The 19,929-nt window shown below is 37.0% G+C and overlaps 2 protein-coding genes across 3 annotated transcripts; one reads left to right on the top strand and one right to left on the bottom strand.

The window, feature by feature from the left end:
- Nucleotides 1–3,510: 3,510 nt before the first annotated feature.
- On the bottom strand, nt 3,511–12,191 carry LOC112281812 (vacuolar-sorting receptor 1). Of its 2 annotated transcripts, none has more exons than XM_024518720.3 (15): nt 11,773–12,191; nt 9,801–10,199; nt 8,602–9,023; nt 7,992–8,259; nt 7,564–7,652; nt 7,144–7,213; nt 6,846–6,929; nt 6,106–6,182; nt 5,869–5,950; nt 5,595–5,677; nt 5,291–5,357; nt 4,742–4,870; nt 4,484–4,593; nt 4,174–4,277; nt 3,511–3,975 (listed from the first exon to the last, which is right to left on the bottom strand). In XM_024518720.3, exons 2-14 carry the CDS (start codon nt 10,102–10,104, stop codon nt 4,182–4,184), a joined length of 1,881 nt encoding a protein of 626 aa, XP_024374488.1. In that variant the 5' UTR covers nt 10,105–10,199; nt 11,773–12,191; the 3' UTR covers nt 3,511–3,975; nt 4,174–4,181. The 2 variants fall into 2 exon arrangements, with proteins under 2 accessions (XP_024374488.1, XP_024374487.1); XM_024518719.2 differs by having other exon boundaries at nt 3,511–3,980; nt 11,773–12,154.
- Nucleotides 12,192–14,418: 2,227 nt separating this feature from the next.
- Nucleotides 14,419–19,151, top strand: LOC112281814 (3-isopropylmalate dehydratase large subunit, chloroplastic). Its single transcript, XM_024518724.3, has 13 exons — nt 14,419–14,536; nt 14,827–14,988; nt 15,637–15,807; nt 16,118–16,270; nt 16,520–16,588; nt 16,732–16,848; nt 17,108–17,182; nt 17,301–17,378; nt 17,606–17,751; nt 18,038–18,092; nt 18,279–18,410; nt 18,521–18,727; nt 18,882–19,151. Exons 1-13 carry the CDS (start codon nt 14,483–14,485, stop codon nt 19,017–19,019), a joined length of 1,557 nt encoding a protein of 518 aa, XP_024374492.1. The 5' UTR covers nt 14,419–14,482; the 3' UTR covers nt 19,020–19,151.
- The last annotated feature ends 778 nt before the right edge of the window (nt 19,152–19,929 follow it).

The following is a 19,929-nucleotide window of genomic DNA, read 5'->3' as shown; positions in this document are numbered from 1 at the left end:
TAAATTATAATATTAAAAAAAAATAAGATATAATTTATCATAGCATTTACAATCAATACAAACAAATACAATAACTTAAAGCAATCAATGATCAATCATGCTAATAAACCATTTTGTTTTAAAAAAAGAATTGATGAACAATTTGACTTTTACTATTACTACAACCAAAAGGCTTGGATGGTTGCTATTATTTTTTTACAAATAGCTAAGAACCTAAGTCAAGAAAATGATAGGTATTAATTGTTATATCCTCTTCTTTTTATATAATGCATATTTGCATGGCATTAGTGACTTCTTCCTCACTTATGTACATATGTGTATGTTGCTTCTAAACACAACTTCTAAGATCTAATCCCATGCATACAATCAAAACTAGTAATTATTTAGATAAGAAGAATTATGTAGAAATAAATAAAAGTAGGTAAATTATATAATATCTTGTGGACAAGCTTCTTATAAGCTTCATAGATACAAATTTGACTTTATACTTGTCTATAAGTAATTTATAGGTTGAAAACTTAGCTAGCAAATTAGCCAATTGTGGTATAAGTTGGACATGTAGCATGCATATAGAAAACTTGCCTTACAAGTTAGTCATGTGTCTTATAAGTTGGACATATGTTAGATGTCCAATAGAACATCGCCATCTAGCTCTTAGTTAGATAGTATATACAAAGGCAAGAGTAAAATCTTCTTCATTCTTATTAATTCTTTTCTTGCTTCTAATTTAGTTTCAAGAGCCTATAGTTTTTTTTTTTTTTTTTTTTTTGAGAATAGCTATTTTAGTTTCTTCTTAAATATACATAATTTTTCATTCCTTTTATATCATCTATCTTTGAGACATATCTCTCCTATTTAATTACATTCTTTAAGTTCTTATACTTAACATTTAATTTTTAGATAACAACATCATTTCTTCTTTCAAGAGCTCCTATTATTGCTTCTAAATGCAATGCATAATTGGCAAGGATGAGGTTAGCATGCATGACATTTACAAATACAATTAGGACATTGTGATATAATAAATTAAAGTTACATGAAATAAGATTTTTGTAATTACTATTCTCAAGTATTTCCTATTTATTAGTTTTTTTTGGTAGTGAATATGATACAAATGACAATATAGAAGCCATTTTATTTGAACCAATCAATATTGCAAATGAATAAGTAATAAAAGAAATAGTAATTAAAATACTATGCATAACAAATCTTATGTCAATTGATGGCATCTTCAAACTTAATGAAGAAGTTGACGCAATATATATAGAATTGTTAGACGAGGAGTTGATGGCACTTGTTGCACCAAAATGCAAATTTAAAGAAGAAGCCAATGGAAATGAGATGAAAGAGTTGGAAGTTGAATTCTCAATCTGAGAAAAACTTGCTATCCTTTACAATGCCATTATGCTCCTTGTTCCTACCAAATTTACCTATTTTTCTTTGTGTTAAGATGTATGAAGTTTGTACCATTATATTTGTGATCTAAATCCAAACAATACATATTAAATAATTGGCTTATGTATTGCTATCTATTATGTTTCTTATGAAAGAAAATCTTTGCAACTTAATATTTTTTATTTGGAATAGTAAGTTTAAAAAAATACAAATTTAATTTATAATCATAGAATCAAGTTAATAGGTGAGAAATAATATAAAAAAAGAGACAATATCAAGTTCTAAGGGAATAATTTAGAGGTGTACAACATTACTTACAATTTGTGATTTATATACAAATATTTCTATTAAAGTAATGGTCAATGGACAATGATCTTTGAAACATGCATGGAGGTTAGTAGTAATCTTTAGTATAAAAGATTCAAAGACTATAACAAAATTTTATCTATCTATAAATTTTTATTTCTATAATATAAATAATATCATAGAAGAAGTTTTATCCTCATCTCTATTAAAATAAAATTATACATAAAAATCTATTAAAATCATGATTATGTCTTATGTAATGGATACTTAAATTAAGATATATATTAAAAAATCACTAGATTTTAAAAAAGATTTGTAAAAATATGGATTTTTTTAAAATATTATTTTTGCATTGATTTTTCATAATGACATATTGTGTATATTTTTTTTTTCATGGATGATATATAAAAATAAGAAAACTTTGATGTATTAATAATTTTTAAAATTTATGCCATTGATGTAACATTCTACAAGATTCTAAAATTTTATAGCATTAATTTTTTTAAGTAAATCTATTAAAAAAAATTGATTATTTTAATAAGCAGTTATACAATATATTTTTTGAGGTAACTTCAATTATGTTTTAAGCTTTACAATAGTTTGTTTATTAGAAAAAAGAACTCTGTATTTATAATTCATGCAACAACTACTAATCAATACAATTATTGACTTGATTAGAATTTTAAGTTGAATTTGGTCAAATCTTGTTACATTTTTTAATGTAGATTTTATTAAATAAGAAAAATAATATTTTAAATCAAAGAGTTAAAGAGTTAAATATTAAATTATAATACTTAAATAAACAATTTTTTCTTAATATGTATGTATGTATGTATGTATGTATGTATGTATGTATGTATGTATATATATGTATGTATGTATGTATGAATATTTATAAGTATGTATGTATGTATGTATAAACATATATATATATATATATATATATATATACTTTGTGTTAAAAATTGGTGTTTGTCTCTAAAGTTTTCTCATTTATTGAAATCTATTTAATAAAAGATTAACTATCAAATCTAGTAAATTCTTATCATGTAATTTTTTCTTTTTTAAAATCTTGAGATATTTAAAAAAATTATGAATACTAGTATTTCAAAAACATTGGTGATCATATGTCAAATTTTTATGATGTTTATAATGATATTGTGATATTATAGTCTATCTATGATAAATATTTCTAATGCTCAATATAATTATTTTTAGTATTTATTAATTGCTTAGCTTGTTGAATGGTCTTAATCTCTCTTTCTCTCTCTATATGTACATTTTATATTTTGTATTTAATTTATTTTCTTATTTTCCTCTCTTATCAAATATAAATAAATTACAATAAATATTTTCAAAATTACGTGTGAAGAATGCATTTCTAGACAAACAATAATTTGTAGATATGCTAGTATTTGTCAATATACAACCTCTATATTGTAAAGATGTCAAAGGATCCTAAAAATTCCTAGGCAGTTTTGTATAACACATCTTTAAACTCCAACACAACTAAATAAAAATATCTAACTAATCACAAGCCATCCTTTCACATTATTCATCTGTTGGATTATAAACACCACTTCACTATGTCACAAGCCCTTCCTTCACATTATTCAACCATTGGATTATTTACACCACTGCCTCCATCAAAGCTAGTGATCAATCAAACTATACTTAATGATAAGTTTCCAAATCCATTAAGAATTGGTTATTGATGAACTTGCAACAATCAATGTTTTACTATTCCGAAGTGAACATTAATTGCTTGGTCAAAGGTTTTGTGTTACTCTTAACTCATTGCAACATTCCTTTTCTCCTTGCAGAAGTCTGCACAATGTAGGATCCTGCTATTGCAGAACTTATCTGTTAAACCAGTTGTCATGTACAGGAAATAATGATCACTGTCGGTTACAAAATTACTGTGGTCCACAGTTCGTCATATATAATCGGGGCCTAATCCAGTAAACTAGCACTACAGTCGAGTCCACTATATTCTGTTGTAACATTTTGTCTTCGGAATAGTCATTTATAGCTGCAGAATTAGATACCGTAATTGCTATTCTCTTGTTTAACTTATGCTACCTTTCCTCGCTCAAATACATACCCTTTTATGATCATGTAGCCTGGTTGATTGTGATGCTCCCTCGCATGTTTCAGAACTCTGTTACATATGACATTGCACTATGCCACATTTCCTTCTATTTTCCAAGCTTGACGGAGCAACCATTGGTGCGTAGTGATGAAAAGAAGCACCGACCTTATTTTTTGCCCCGTCTACACTGAAGCAGAGGATAAACAGTTAGCACGGAACCAGGAGAAAAGCCCAAACTAAGGATCAAAGTGCTCTTCAGAAGTTCGATAATGGGCGGTTCATTTTTGGAAGCTGATAAAGGGTTCTACCAAGGATTTCAAATTTCAATCGATGTGTAAGTGAACAATCAGCATGCCCACTTAGAGCCAGAGGTGAGAGACCTTTGTCTTTACGCTTCCTCGGTCAGATGGTGATTAACTTCACTTGAGCTGTCGAGTGGCATGTACTGCGCCATTATTGCCCTTATCTCCGAGTCCATGTATGACTGTTCCACAGCACCGACAAGCTAAATCCGTTAATCAAATAAGTTCAAGCACTTTACGAACTAGTACAAAAGAGAGATCTCCATTTGTGGAGACATGCAAGTTGAAACAAATTCGTGCATAGTTGTCAAAATAGGCCCATGCACTATGATTCAAGACCTGTGGTAAAAGGTCGCAGTGAAGGCATCACTTAAGATAGAGTTCATACCCGAAGCCTGTATTTGTAGACGACGTAGCCAACAACTCCGAGAGAAGCCACTCCCAAAAACACAATCAAAGACACAGCCCACCCCAGCTTTGATGATTGACTCTTCTTACCTGCCAAACAAGTAGGTTTATAAATGAAACAATAAAAGCGCAAAGCATAATACGTACAGGCGACGGACAGTCTTGTAATGGAATTATTCACGTCATGAGAGCTGCGACATGGCACAAATGAACTACCAAGGATGTGATGGGGTCTTACTAATGCAAGTATCATGTTCACGGATGTACAGCAAATCTTTTGAACATCCACAGTCGTAGTCACCCCACTTGTTGGTACACATACACTCTGGACATTGGCATTTGCTCTTCTCTTTACATTCGTCTATATCTGCATTTGAAAAGGGCAAAACTGAATAATTCTTGTGGGATTTTAATTTGATGGAAAAAAAAGAAGAAAAAAGAAGAAAAAAAAAAGGAGTAATTTCACACAAGTTGAGTTAGTAACTTAAGAGATAAACTGGAAAGTTTCTCTTTGGAACTTAGAGACGGCCCATAGAACGACTGCTGGATTACGTAACTAGTAATCTACAATGTATAATGATCGTGAAAAACTCCCCCCAAGTGCCTTGTTGGGCTTGACTTTCAGAAATTGAAAAAAAGAGCACGACACGTAAATGTACCAACAAAGATGCACCATGTCGAAATTTAAGGCAGAGTGCTGAAGTCAATATCCCTTTGGTAGAAACTGAATTGGCCGGATGCATAGGACTCTCAACATACAACCAGTGAATATAAGAAATTTACTCACCTATGCATTCCTTGATTCCATCTCCTCGGAAGCCTCGGGGACACTGGCAACCTTTGGATTGAGATTCCTGTATTGTGCAACCACGACAGATGGGTCTTCAGATTTCAACACAAAAAGTGAGTACAGCCTACAGCTTGATGAATGGTCATCGTTGACGAATCTAATTTACCTTACGTGAAGCTGTCAGAAAAAACAAGGATTCAATTGCAAACAGCTCAGATAAAAAAAATTCAAACAAGCCCCTTTCTATTTCAAGAAAAGGGAAAACGAAAAATTCGAGCAAGAGCATATCCGTGAGGCACACATGACAAGCAGAAAAAGTGATATCGCCTCTCTTCTCTTGCCAGCATCCAGCATTATCGACCTTACACCTGCCCAAGCCCATAGCTGCAGAAGAACAGGCAAACCGAATTTCAACTTTTAATTATTTTTTTAGGTCAACTATTAAATTCAAATTAAAAAACAAATACTTCTCATTTACACACTGAACATCACACCGATAGATAATGATAATGGTTCGTTTATTTTAGAATCAGCTCTCATAATGTACAAAACATACAGAAACAAGGGTAGATTACCTTCGCACGTGGTATAGCCATCACCTTCAAACTGCACACCATCCACCAATGGACACTGGCAGACTCGACCCCTATATGTGTCCTGCACAATAAAGCACGAAATGATAAGCCAGTATTCTTCGCAAAACACTGTTGCATAAAATTGTATTTATTTAACACATTGGTATCAGTTTATGTTTGCAGTAGTGGATTCCTACACTACACATACTACTCATCGGGTGAAAAAGAGTTTTGTACTTTGCAAGCAGTTATATTCGCTTTCTTGTTTTCCCAACAACCGCCGTTATGTTCTAGACATTCATTTGTTTCAACACCTGCACCAGCCAATGTTAATGTAATTTTCACATTGAAGAAAACGCTTGAGGTTAGACAACCACCGAGGGCAAAAGGTGAACAAAATGCTTCATAACATTCCCTGGAATCAGTCCTTCGGCAAAAGAGTGACGCCATGAAACCTTATACTTTCATGAGCGCACGTCTGCTTTCTGAAGAGAAAATATTTGAAAAAACTTTAAAAACACAGTAGTGGAGGAACTCGAGAGCTTCCGTTGCCAAGTTTGAGAACAAGTCGCTGAAGAGAAATATGTGAACACCTCTTCATTTTTGAAAGGAAAGACGGTGCCATACTGGCGGAGGAGCAATTTTATGTACAGTTTTACAGTGTCTCACGGTTCTTCATTTGATTAATTCTTCGTGACACAATACCTATGACCATGACACCTTAAAAATTAACAAAATTTTCCAAGCAGCTGATACGCTTTATTCTGCAACAAGCTTTAAGCACCACACAGAACTACTACGTGGATTCTGATGGTGAAATCTTCTTCGTTAGTTCTTTCATGTCTTCGGAACATGACACAAAACCTTTGAGATGAATTATGGTCTGATGTCCATGTTCCAATTCGTCTACATTGTATTGCATTCAAGGGAACGATGCTACAATTGCTGTAAAATTCATAAGCAAAGTTAAGCGCTACCTCCACTTAAACACACTGGTGGATCCGTGGTTTCTTGAAATCCAGAGCAAATAGCTTTCATTACCGCTGCTCTATCAAGCTTTCCTGAAATGACAGTGTTAAAAAAAACTTGTAACTATTGGGCACTGAACACACTCGATACAATCCTCGTCAAGCTGTTTTTGTGATACATCAGAGTTTTGTTTCTTTTCAATAATGTAGAAAGGCCTAATTAAGCATTATATACAGAAGAGTGATACATTTACACTCTATTTATTATAGCAAGAGCAATACGCTTTGGTACATGGAACCTTGTTACCTCTGTACTGCCTATTGTTAATGATCAATGTTGGCAAAATTGTGACATCACCACGTGTGCCTGTTCCAACCTGTAAATCGCTTATAAATACATGAGCTTCAGACCTAACGACAATCAGTATGATGGGAACTCAAATCTTTCATTAAATGGCAAAAAACAAGATTGATAACAAAAAATGCCAAGGGAATTTAACAAAAAGCTTGACTCTTAAGTCTTCAAAGCCCTTTCATGTTCCTTTCCAAATCTGAATGGCTATAGAAAATGTAGCATGCAGACAAATATCGTCGATTAAGAAGTGACATAGAAGCGCAAACTAAGCAGCAATAGAACTAATAAAATTGACATCCATAGTGCGTGTTCAATTTTTTTGTAAAAATACGTGCATTTTGTTCTCACATGCGGGTAGTTGATTATACTAACCTGTGCATCTTGCTCCTTTTTCAGTAGAGGATTATCAGCATCTAACTCAGGATCCATCATGCATGATCGAACATCCGAAGTACTTAAAGCTTAACAAGAACAATGCTGTGTCAGTAGTCCACGACATGAACGCTTTTTGTCAAACCAGATGTATTCAATCAATGGACTACACTTGCTGAACCATTGATGGTATGTTCATCATATGCATTTCATCATGAACGTGCTTATAACAATGAGTATCCGTCAGAAAATTCTAATCAACTAGAAATGTCGAAAACAGAACTTTCACTAGAATGCTTAACACTTGCGTTACTGAACCATGCTCTTTCCCAACATCTTCTTTGATCATATCTCATGTTTTACAGTGTGTCAAATAAGTTCAATAATTCATGTCAGGCATTACAAAGCGAGCTGGTTATGGCGCTTACAAAGTGAGGTAATAACTTTCTCAGCACAATCTTGGTTGTACAAATTGTTTTTCATAGGGCAACGTATTTGAAAATCTGTAACGTAGTCCCACCAAACCCAAGGTCGCTTTGCTTGTGTGGCAACTTTGAAAACACACAATTGCCTTAGATTTTCCAATACGACATCTTTTCCTTGATACCCTTTGTTGAAATCTTGTTCAGGATCAGGAGCGCAGTAACGGCCTTTGTTGATGCATTGAGACTTGCATTGTTTGGATTCTATAAACGCCTAAAACACGTGATATTTTATCACAAAAGTGAAATCCTTGGATACATGATGGCCTCACTTCATAGAAAACATAACGAAGTTTCATGCGACAACTAATTCCATCATAATTATCAGAACGTAGTTGAGTAGGACATCCCTAATTTTGGCAAAGTAACACCCCAAGAAACAACCAAGTCCCTGTAGGATAAGAATTGTTACATTTATTGTATCTAAGTCTCAAACGTGCATGAATTAGAAGCACTTTCGTGCATAAAATTATCGCTACTAAAATCAATGTCATTCCAACTATACAGAATACAAGGTGTACATTTAGGTTGGGAACATTGTTCAGAGGTAAATTACCTGAGGGCAATACCACGTGATGTAATGTGGAATGAAGCTGGTGTAGCCGCCTTTCTCTAACAGTTGAGCCACTCCTTTGAAATCTCTTTTAAATTCAGCTTGAGCATCACATTTTGGCCCACATATGTCATTGCTGTTGGTCCAAAACTCATACTCTACTCTCTCATCTGGGTGAGGAAGGGACTCTCTCCAATCGAGGTTGATATTCACCATTTCATTCGACGCAAGAACTTTTTTTAGACTGTCACCGAGCGTTTTGTCGATTAAAGCAGAAGGAATAGTAATGTTTTGGATCAAATCAGAGTATTTTCCTTCGTCAGGTGTGTCCATGGTGATCAAGGTTTCCACTTTATCATCTGCCACAAGCACAGCTGCTGCCCCTGCATTTTGCGCGTTCCAAGTCTTTAAAGCAAAATAGCATCCTGCATAATCAGTTAATGTATCAACATGAGCAGTAGTTCAAGTTTTAAAATTGAGGTGCATCTAGCGGAGGATCAAAGTTTTGCCGCATCGTTTTTCTATGGGGATTGTTAGTGATACTACCAAAATTATATTCATGGAAAATGCATGTACAAGGACAGTGATGATGGATAAAATCAATTCCCAATAATCAACTCATTTGAATCATGCATCCAAGTTTGGCAAGTATATTCACACAATTTCAATCTTACACTAAAAACCAAACAAATAAACACATGTATAAATACCTTTGTTCTTTTTCTCTTTCTCAGCAGATAAACTTTTTTGAATTAAAAAATAAATAAAAATGATTAGTACAAAACATGTTGCAAACATTTATCAATTCATCGAATGTTAGTTGGTGAGTGCTCTGAAAAGCCTCTTTTTAATTAAGGTTTAAGTATATTTTATGTTTTCTGCAAGTTGAATGTGATTATGGATTTAGAAGTGGATATGAAAGAAAAGAAAAGAAAAGAAAAGAGGAAAAAAAAAGAAAAAAAAAAGAGTAAAACACATTCGACTTAGAGATTCGTCTATTTACTAAATTAGCTGCTAAATAGCCTCATAAACATTAAACCTCAATTAATTCGGTGATTTTCAATTTTAGCACCCTTAGGTTTGAATACGGGTTATCCTAAGACAAAGGTTAACCAGGGACTCCCTAAGGCTAGCTAGGGACGATAGCATTCCCACAAAATACTGTAATATCTTGTCACATGAAATATAACAGAGAATATTACCTCCGCGATCTAGAAGCGCAAACACGGGACGACCTCCAGTATTTGGACCTCTGAAAGATTCGGAGAAAGGAGTACATCCATCAGCTTGCTTGGTAGGGTAAACAACTGTTCCGGCCATGGTCCCTCCATATTGGGGAACTCCAAAATTACCAATTGCTGAATCATAGCTTCCCTTAAGCGATTCGGGGAGTGTGATGGTCAAACTGCTTGTCTCCACAAGAAACTTACTCCACGCAGGGACTGCTGCGCACAATCCAAGCAATAACCCCAGAATCGATATCGGATCAGCTACTCCAGTCCCCATGTGGATCAACAAAAATCACTTCCGTACAGTCGAGGATGCCTCTTCCTGGTAATCCTTCAAAGCTCAGAGCATCGTCGAAGTCTTCAAATTCAGAACTGCAAAAGAAATGCGAACTTTTACTTGATTCATGCAGAAGTTACTAATGTGCACGCTTCAAGAAATGATACTGATACTTTCCTGTGTGTAGGCGTGTTATCGAATCACGACCCAGTCAGTGAGAATTTGACACAAGTTGTCCATGACCAGGTTGGACATCTTTAAATTCAATGTCGAGGAAAATAGAGAGCGCATTAAGAAATCATCATTGCGCACACCCAACAGCAGTCGCAGTCTTCAATAAACAAAATCATTTCCTTTGAGATAATGAATCCGCTCAACATGTGAGATGTATCGTAACCAAAAAGTCTCATGTCCAGTGTCAAATATAGCCACTATCTTTGTATCTATTTGAACTGAGACTTCGTGACGATGTTATGAACATGACCAAAACTAGCCTCCCTACAACATGCAAAATCTAGTGCAGGTGTCGAGGGAAACACTTGATTGACTCAATTGAGCTCCACTATCGACATTTAATGAGAGCCATCACCAAACATGTCTTAGCATTAATATAAGAACTCAAGATCTTCTCAAGAACCTCAAAAGCACATACTCCAACACACCTCGAAAAAGAAAATACATTTGTTTTCGAGTACTGTAAGATGTGCAATTAAAATGGACTTTTTATTTTTATTTTTAGTAATCACAACACAGGCGATTGCATAACAAAACGGGTTAAAATTAAGTAATTTCAAATCGTAAAAGATTCATATAATAAAGAATAGTTGTTGCATCATCCACACTCTCGAGCAATGAGAGCGATACAAGCAACTTGAAGCACCCACTTGATTACAGTGAAAAATCAATCTTCTCAAAAACACTTTCGGCGAAACTTTGTTTAAGTAAATTACCGCCAATAGAAGAGCAACGACGAAGGAGAAGACACTGCAAGATGGTCTCATTCAGTGGCACTCATGAAAACAACCCAAACCAAAATTACAAGAGAGATTACACAGGTGAAAACTAGTAAGCTGACCAGGGATAATCGGAAGGCATTGTAAAAAAGGGTGTGAAAGGAAACAAATTCAAAGTTGCGACGTTTTTTCAGAACGTTCCACAATGTCAGAAAAGCTAGAAAACTTGCTTTCACGGAATTAATGACACGGTTGAGTCCTAAAAAGCAACTAAGGTTTGAAGGTGTTAAATCAAATCACGTATACCATACGGAAACCCTTTCAAGCTCCAGCGTAACTACAGAAGCTGCAAGGCAATGTCGTATTCCCGACGTCACATTTCCAGTATGACCTCAAAGAACTCAATCAAACCTCAAGTTTGAGCCTAATACATCTCCAAAACAGCATTAAATTATAACATTTCCAGCAAAAAAACAAGAAAAACAACAGACAAATTTCTTGAAGTGTTCTCACTATCCAAACACTTCTCACATGACACAATCACTGCATGTTTTTAAATGCAGCAAGGTTTATGACCACCTACAGCTCCATGAGGAAATTATCAAACATCAAAACAGCACTTAGAACCTCTTCGTGGGTGTCCACCACTTAGACTTCCATCAACTTTTCCAAGCCCGACTCTCAGTTTCATGGCATGGTCAGACATGTCACGCACCTGACGCATAATGCTACAACCTCACGAAGCGCATTGCACTTCTCGACCAATCTCCGCGAACAATCCACGAAGTAAAACGCTCATACGTCAGGTTTTTTTTAATATTGTCTACTTCTCAGCTTGGCTTACAAGCAACCTTGAAACCCTACTTGCCAGGGGAAGACTGAAAGCTCCACCCCCGACTAACACAAAGCTCGCACGAGCTGCTACAACGTCGCTCACCTCCTCCAAGACCTCACAAAGCCTAAACAGTCACTAACAGCAGCTCAACAATTGCTCTCACAATGAGTATTGCAAAAACGCACACACACAAACACAATGCCTAGAAACCATCGTAGAGGGGGTGTGGTGGTGGTAAAATATCTAGACTCCAAATCCCATTGAACAGAGACTCATCACTCTCTCTGCGATGACGCCTCCCTTCCCTCGCATGTTGAAGACGGGGACGCCGACCAATGGTCACTGTATGCGGTCCTTCGGAATTGGAGGGATGAGACCGGGCGGGCGGGCGGGCGGGCGGGCGGGCGGGCGGGGTTCTTACGCGGAGTTGGATGAATGAACAATGGATAGATGGATGTTGGATGTATTTGTTTTATGGATGTTGAATGTGGTGGCGGTTAATGAGATGGTGATAAATATAAGCATGGAATTGATTGATGCTCTGCTGTGCAGAATGTGTCTCCTCAGAGCCAATGAGAGGTTAGTTGTTTAATTAGATGTTATGAAATTAATATTTTAGGAGAATGTTTGAATTCTGTTCCGTTGCTAACAGTGCTCATGTTGGCTTGTAGATATCCCCTTCACGAGACTGATTCCACTTTCTTCTTCTTTATTTTTTTCTTTTTTTTCTTTGTTCGAGTTTGAAATACAAAATTCTCTCAATTCCATAGTTAAATATTTTATCTTCTAGAAATAATATGATAACATAGCTTTGCTTATTATGATTATTAGCTTAAATGCATTCAAATAAATATGTGCGACCATATCTACATAATCATATTGGCTCTGTTTGATCCTATTTTTAATGGTATTTGTGTGAAAACCATAATTAATATGTCAAATGCCATGTTAAACATAGTATTAAAGATTTCAAGCCTTTATCAACTTAACAAATTTGAAAGATAATATATACAACAAATTTTTGAGTGATAGTTATTATATATGTTAATATAAATATATCAATTAATTATTTAATAAAGAGTCAATGTTTCAAACAAAAAGACAATTCTATTATTATATGATATGTTCATAATTCACACAAACATTTTTTTTTTCAGCAACAATTCATTGTTTATTATTCACTTTTTTGAGATTTCAACATATTAATTATTGTTTTCAGACTTATTTTCAGTAAATATATCGTCATGCATAAATTTGGATAAAAATATTGTATTTCTTCAGACGAAATTTTGCGTTTTAGGGATATTCATGAAAAGATAGTACTTGAAATAACTCTTAATTCCATACTTCTATAACCTTAAAGTGGTATTTTTATTTTTTTATTAAGATTAAGTTGATTGACATAGATACTGTGGTGATGAGTCGAAATCAATTGCAAATGTCGAAAATACTGAATGAATCCCAGTGATAATAAAAATTAAGATAACAAAAAAATGTCAGAGTAGTATACATAATTTGTTTTGTAAATTCTTAGGTAATAATAAAGACTAAATTTGAAATTTATAAAGAATAAAACTTAAAGGAGTTCTTAGCTTGCAAGAAATTTCGAAAAATTAGAATAAAACTAATTACAGTAAAAAGAAATAGCCCATATACTGTTCAAATTTTTTAAGTATATAACACAAGTAACGGAAAAGTTTTGACTAAATACTTCTCAATTTCCAATATATGAAAAAGCTAAAAAAAATAAAGATAAAAATAAATACATGTTACAAACATTAAAAATAAGTGATAACATTCTTACAATCATCTCAATCACTCTCAAGCCAGCTGCATGTTTTAAAAATGAACTTTAATCGTTTTAACTTGATTGCAATGTTATAGCATGATTTACATTATCACTTCCTAAAAAGTTAACTTCTCCCTTGTAAAATAGTGTAACTTTTTCTTTCATACCATCACAGCCTTTATGTCGAAGACAATACATGATTTCACATTTTTGGGCATTACTAGTTGTTGGATATATCTTGTTCCACTTGTGTGTGTGTGTGTTCCTTGTGAATGAAGTTTTATCGAAACCCTAAAATATCCAAAGTTTGATATTAAGGAACAAATTACCCTCCACCCCCACACCTTCTGAAGAAGTTTCACCCCACTTCTGAAGGGCGGCAACTTCCCCTTGAGAAACACGCCTCCTCAGCCCATCGTGCCACGGGTATAGGTCCCCGGAGCGTTCAGTGGGCATGGGTGGACCCACCCCGAGAAAATCCAGTTGGCAGGGTGACGTCATCAAGGAAGGCGGGGCTGTGGACGACACGAACCGCCTCACCTTACCAAGACCACTCTGAGGAGCTCAATGGTCGTAAAGCCCCCTATAGTTTCATCCGCTTTATGGATGAATGTATGTAACTCCTCATCCTCATCCTCATCCCTTTATGTCACATTCGTCTCCCGGTCTCGCCCAAACTTCTTTTCACCGGTCTTTATTCATCACTTCGGGACGCACTTCACATTCCTTTCTTACTCTGGCTGCTGTGTTTGCTGCTGCTGCGGAGGAGGAACTGTCCGTCTCCCTTAGGTTTTGGTTTCCATGGCGACCACCGCTGTGTCTGTGGCGCATCACCCCGGCATCTCCTCAGCTCTGGTACTTGCAGCTTGTCTCTCAGTTGTAGTGGTTGTGGAAAGTGTGGCGTGAACGGTGGTTTTCGGTTCGAGTCCGTTTAGGTTTCCAAGGACCTGTGTAGTGTGTGTGGTTGAGAGGATGGATTTTTAAAATTTTGTGTTTGGTGGATTGGGATTCAGTGTTAGCGGAAGTCTTTGAGGGGAGTGTGAGGTGAATTGGAGTGGAGCAATGAGCTGGAGAATTGGAATGCAGGATGAGTGGGCGAAGATAGTGAGAATGTAAACAGAGTGTTTTGGTTTGTGTTTGTGCAGAGAGATGGAGCCTCATTGGCATCAGGCTCAGGGTTCTACGGTGTCCGCGTTTCCGTTGCTGCTGCCCCGAAAACTTCTGTTGCCTCTGCGCACCGTGATATGCGGGTGCGAGCGGTAATGGCTCCCCAGAAGCAGGAGCGCTCTCCTGCCTCCACTGGAGCTGTAAGTGTGAAATTCTCTGCTGATTTTGGAAATGATGTTGCTGAGAGATAGCACTCGGATTTTGATTTTGTTTTTTGTTTTTTTTTTTCCGCTGCTTTTTCCCAACACCCTTCTTCAATTTTCACTGGCGACGAAGTCACTGAATTATGAGGATTTGCGATTTTACAAGAAACTATGGTTACAGGGAATGTTGGAATGTTTTCGAATAAGTAATGGCAAGCGAGGTAGTTAGAATCGGCTGTGTTTCAAGTTTGTGGCCTAAATTTTACTTAAGCAGCTGCGATTAGGGTCTAGAATAGGGTACTCGACCCGTGAATTATTCCCAGTCATCTGTGAGATTGGCAGGAAAAGTGCGCATTTTCGAAGATTACATAGTTCATGTGGAGAGCACTCACTTTCCGTTCTATGTTTCAAGTAGATCGACATCGCCTGCCCAAGAATTGTGAGATAATCGATCGTTTCATTTCAGTTGCTGAAAAGGAAGTATCAGTCAGGCATCGCTGGTCATTCGTTAGGCTTGATTCAGCGAATTGACGTTCGTACACCAGGAATATCGCTAGATCACGGGTACAATTTATGATTTGGCGACTGTCAATATTTGAAGTGTACCACTTGCTAACTCCTCTCGTATTCCCTTCTGTGCTTCAGGTGAAACAGGCCATGACAGCGACGGAGAAGATTCTGGCAAATGCGTCTGAAAAGACTAAGCTTGCGCCTGGAGAGAATGTGTGGGTGAAGGCAGATGTTCTCATGACTCATGATGTTTGTGGCCCTGGAACCATTGGTATCTTCAAGAAAGAATTCGGTCAAAATGCTAAGGTATGTTACTTGAGCATGGTGGTAACTTAAGCGATTATTTGAGATTTGTCTCTCTCGTATCAATGACCGACATACGTGCAACTGTCAACCTCAATTAGGGATCCTAATTTATTCGAAAATCTCGCGACTTTACGCGTCAACTTTACTTTTACTTAGATTCTTTACGGCTAAGCTCTTTTCAATCTTTTTAGGATAGCATCTCCGTGCTGAGCCTGTGACAAACTTAGTGGAATTTGTTCTCGTCAGAAGTTGCTGACGTTGGAAGTTTTTCTGAGTCAGAAACCTGACAGTCGCTCTGTATGAGTTGCAGGTATGGGATCGTGAAAAGATCGTGCTTATCCCCGATCATTACATTTTTACCTCAGACGAACGAGCCAATAGAAATGTGGATATCCTACGTGACTTTGCTCGTGAGCAAGACATCAAGTATTTCTACGACATTACTGATAGGAGCAACTTTCGGGTACGTCCTGTTTCTGCAGTTGTACGTCTCGTGTCTTTTTGCAAAAAACGCCAGAAGAGCGTTATATGTGCATATTACGAGTAGACAACGTCTTACTTAGTTTGTCAGACGTAGACGAACATGTAGCATTGTATTCGTTATTTCGCAACATTATGTAAAACGGATCACACATGGAGGCATTATTTTCTTCTATTCTCACTTGATACGCACAGTAATTGATTTAATGCTAATTTTGTCGAACTTGCGCAGGCCAATCCAGATTACAAGGGAGTTTGCCATGTGGCTCTTGCGCAGGAGGGCCATTGTCGCCCTGGAGAGGTATTTGTTACGGAAGTTTTCGTTACTGTCGAATATGCCGTAGTGCATAATGTTGCTCGTTGACATATGCAGCCCCGTCTACCACATTTACAGTTTTTGGATTTTTCGCAAGTTAAATACGATCGTGGCTTCAATGGGCGTAGGTTCTCTTCGGCACAGATTCCCACACTTGCAATGCTGGAGCGTTTGGTCAGTTTGCAACAGGGATCGGTAACACTGATGCAGGCTTTATTATGGGCACCGGCAAGCTCCTGATTAAGGTACAGTTGATAGTTCAAATTTGTGGCTCGATGTGAATATTTAAGGTAGGGCAATTTCATACGACTGACATAGTTGTAGTGGACATTTGCCACGCCACATACCGCAGGGACGTGTGCGTGAGAGAATGAAGTGAATGTTTGTGCCGATGTGAATCATTATATCTGTAAAATTTTGTTCGACTGAAGGAATGCTATGTGGCGCTGGTAATTTTATCGCACAAGCATGGATGAAAATGCTAATTTGTGGTACTTCCTACAGGTTCCACCAACGTTGAGGTTTGTGCTCGATGGAGAAATGCCAAAGTACCTGTTAGCCAAGGATCTCATATTGCAGGTATGGTTGTATTTTATGGATCGTGTTGGTTCATTTTGTAGAATCGAATTTGAAGTGGAGCTTCGTTGTAGTGATCAATGAAAATTTCTCTTTTAATTAAGTCAGTCTGTTTGTGCAGATTATCGGTGAAATATCTGTTGCAGGGGCAACTTACAGAGCGATGGAGTTTGTCGGCACTGCCGTTGATGCTATGACGGTTAGTAGTCTTTTCAGCCCGAATAGCACTGAGGCATCTGCTGAGCTTAATGTCTAGGGCGTGCCTTCTATTACGGGCTTTCCATGTTAGGTCTTAGGGGATTGAGTGTTTTAATATTGAACTTCTCAATCGTTGGCTTTATTCGTACTTTCTCGACTGCACGAAGAGTTTATTTTCTAGAGGCTTGCTGGGTCTTTCTGACTGCTGCATTTGGAAATTACATGTAGATGGAAGACAGAATGACTCTGTGCAACATGGTCGTGGAAGCTGGAGGCAAGAATGGCGTTGTTCCTGCTGATGCCACAACCGCGAAGTACTTGGAAGGAAAAACCTCAAAACCGTATCAAGTTTTCACTAGTGATGGAAACGCCAGGTTTGTATATCCTGCCAACCTATTTGTGATTTATTTTACGTCGGCTGACTATTTCTAATTTGTTTCAGTTGTTTTATCCTTGAAAAAAATCTCATTCGTAATGTAAGATATCTAGGCTCTCGCTGCACTTTGAATGTGATGTGTCTCGTAGATTCATATATCTATATGCGAAGGCCATCGAATGTTGGCTATCAAAGTCTAAGATGTTGACTAGGAAATGAGTGTATTAGATCTTTTTAGTGCTAGGAAAGTTTCTTTTTTTCAACCTCCCAATCGTCATTTGCAGCTTCTTACAAGAATACAGATTTGACGTCTCAAAGCTGGAGCCTCTTGTAGCCAAGGTTTGTCAACATTTTGTTATTTTCTGTTAATAAATTACTTTAATTTTTATCTTTAATAAACTGTTGATCCTCATTCAATTCGTATGTTTGGTGTTGACGAATCTTGTTCAATACTTATTAGTAAGTGAAATTGTGAGAGCCAACCAATTGTGGTATCTAATCATATGTGCGTTGATATGGTGACAGCCACATTCTCCAGACAACAGGGGTTTGGCTCGAGAGTGCAAGGATGTTAAGATTGACCGCGTTTACATTGGGTCATGCACTGGTGGAAAGACTGAAGATTTCCTTGCTGCTGCAGAGCTTCTGGCAATCTCAGTGAGTCCGGAACTTTATTCGAAATTGGTTTTTTTGCTCTATGTAATGTTTATGCAGTCACTTTTTATATAATTGAGTAATGGAAGTGCTAATACTCGTTTTTATGACAGGGTCAAAAAGTGAAGGTGCCAACATTCCTTGTGCCTGCTACACAGAAGGTCTGGATGGACTTGTACTCTCTGCCAGTACCTGGAACTGATGGAAAGACGTGTGCGGAAATCTTTCAGCAAGCAGGTTGTGATACTCCTGCTTCTCCCTCGTGTGCTGCTTGCCTGGGTGGCCCTCGCGACACCTACGCTCGCATGAATGATCCTCAGGTATATTTGTCTAAATTCTTTTATTGTCAGCGCCCATGCTTTATTTGTTTTTACTTCTTCACTACGGTGGTATCTTTCCTATCTGCGTTTGATTGTCAGATAGCCTATTTATGGAGCTACTTATCCACTTTCAAATTTTTCTATGTTGACGCAGGTTTGTGTTTCAACTACCAACCGTAACTTTCCTGGGCGAATGGGACACAAAGAGGGGCAAATATATCTTGCATCACCTTACACTGCCGCTGCCTCCGCTCTCACAGGCTTTGTAACAGATCCTCGTGAATTTTTGTGAGAAGTAAATATTAGCCGCGTATTGAGTTTGAGTCTCATTTTGCTTCAACTTTTGAGGAGAGCATGCGGAGCTTGTAATCGGGCTTTTGGTTCAATAAGTTCGGCAATTGAAGTTGTTTGTTAAGTACCTGAATTCCTGGGTTCTGGCAGTATTCTATTTTGCCTAATTCTTTGTTTCGTGCAATAGACCATATTTGCAGGAAATTGATCTTTGTGTATGATGCGCTGTGAGAAGACAATGTCGATAACAGTAGCTGCTGTGAACCTTTTACTGTATTAGATTGCTTTGTGTGAGATGGTGTTGCGTATTTGCTTTAAGTTCCCCAGTAAGTGGCCTGAAATGTAATTCATGAGTGCAGATTTTGTTGTTTATCAATGTCGTGAAATTGTACTAGTGTCATGTGTTATTGTTGTCTATCGATGTCGTGAAATTGTATTAGTGTCATGTGATATTGTTGTCTATCGATGTCGTGAAATTGTATTTGTGGGCTTATTGACGCACCTCAGTACTGATAACGCTCGAGGGAAGCAAGAAGGCGACGATCCTTTAACCATAACCTGGTGGTGGGCACACATTCAATCAATTCCTTTAAAATCCGTATCTTCCTCTCCGATTGTGGTTATGTTTTCGACATTGATGCGCTGGAGTGAGCATGACGAGCTTTACGTATGGATGTAACACGAATCTGTGAGATTGACAAAACGGGTCTGTGGGAAACCGTTTCGACTTACGTCGTGACTCCTTGTGACGATTTGAGAGCTGCTTTCGTTGGGATCTATAGAAGACAAATTAACTCATGACAACCATCTCATCCTTGTCGGACGGTCATTCATCATCGTCACTGACCATGGACTGGCGAGGAATAGTGACAAAGTGAGCGCAGGGCCGAGAGTTGTAAAACTCCACTCAA

The sequence above is a fragment of the Physcomitrium patens genome, chromosome 4 (genome assembly GCF_059467195.1).
Source record: "Physcomitrium patens ecotype Gransden chromosome 4, ASM5946719v1, whole genome shotgun sequence".
Taxonomy (NCBI): domain Eukaryota; kingdom Viridiplantae; phylum Streptophyta; class Bryopsida; order Funariales; family Funariaceae; genus Physcomitrium; species Physcomitrium patens.
The sequence above is the reverse complement of the archived record's forward strand: the minus strand, read 5'-3'. Positions and strand labels throughout refer to the sequence as shown.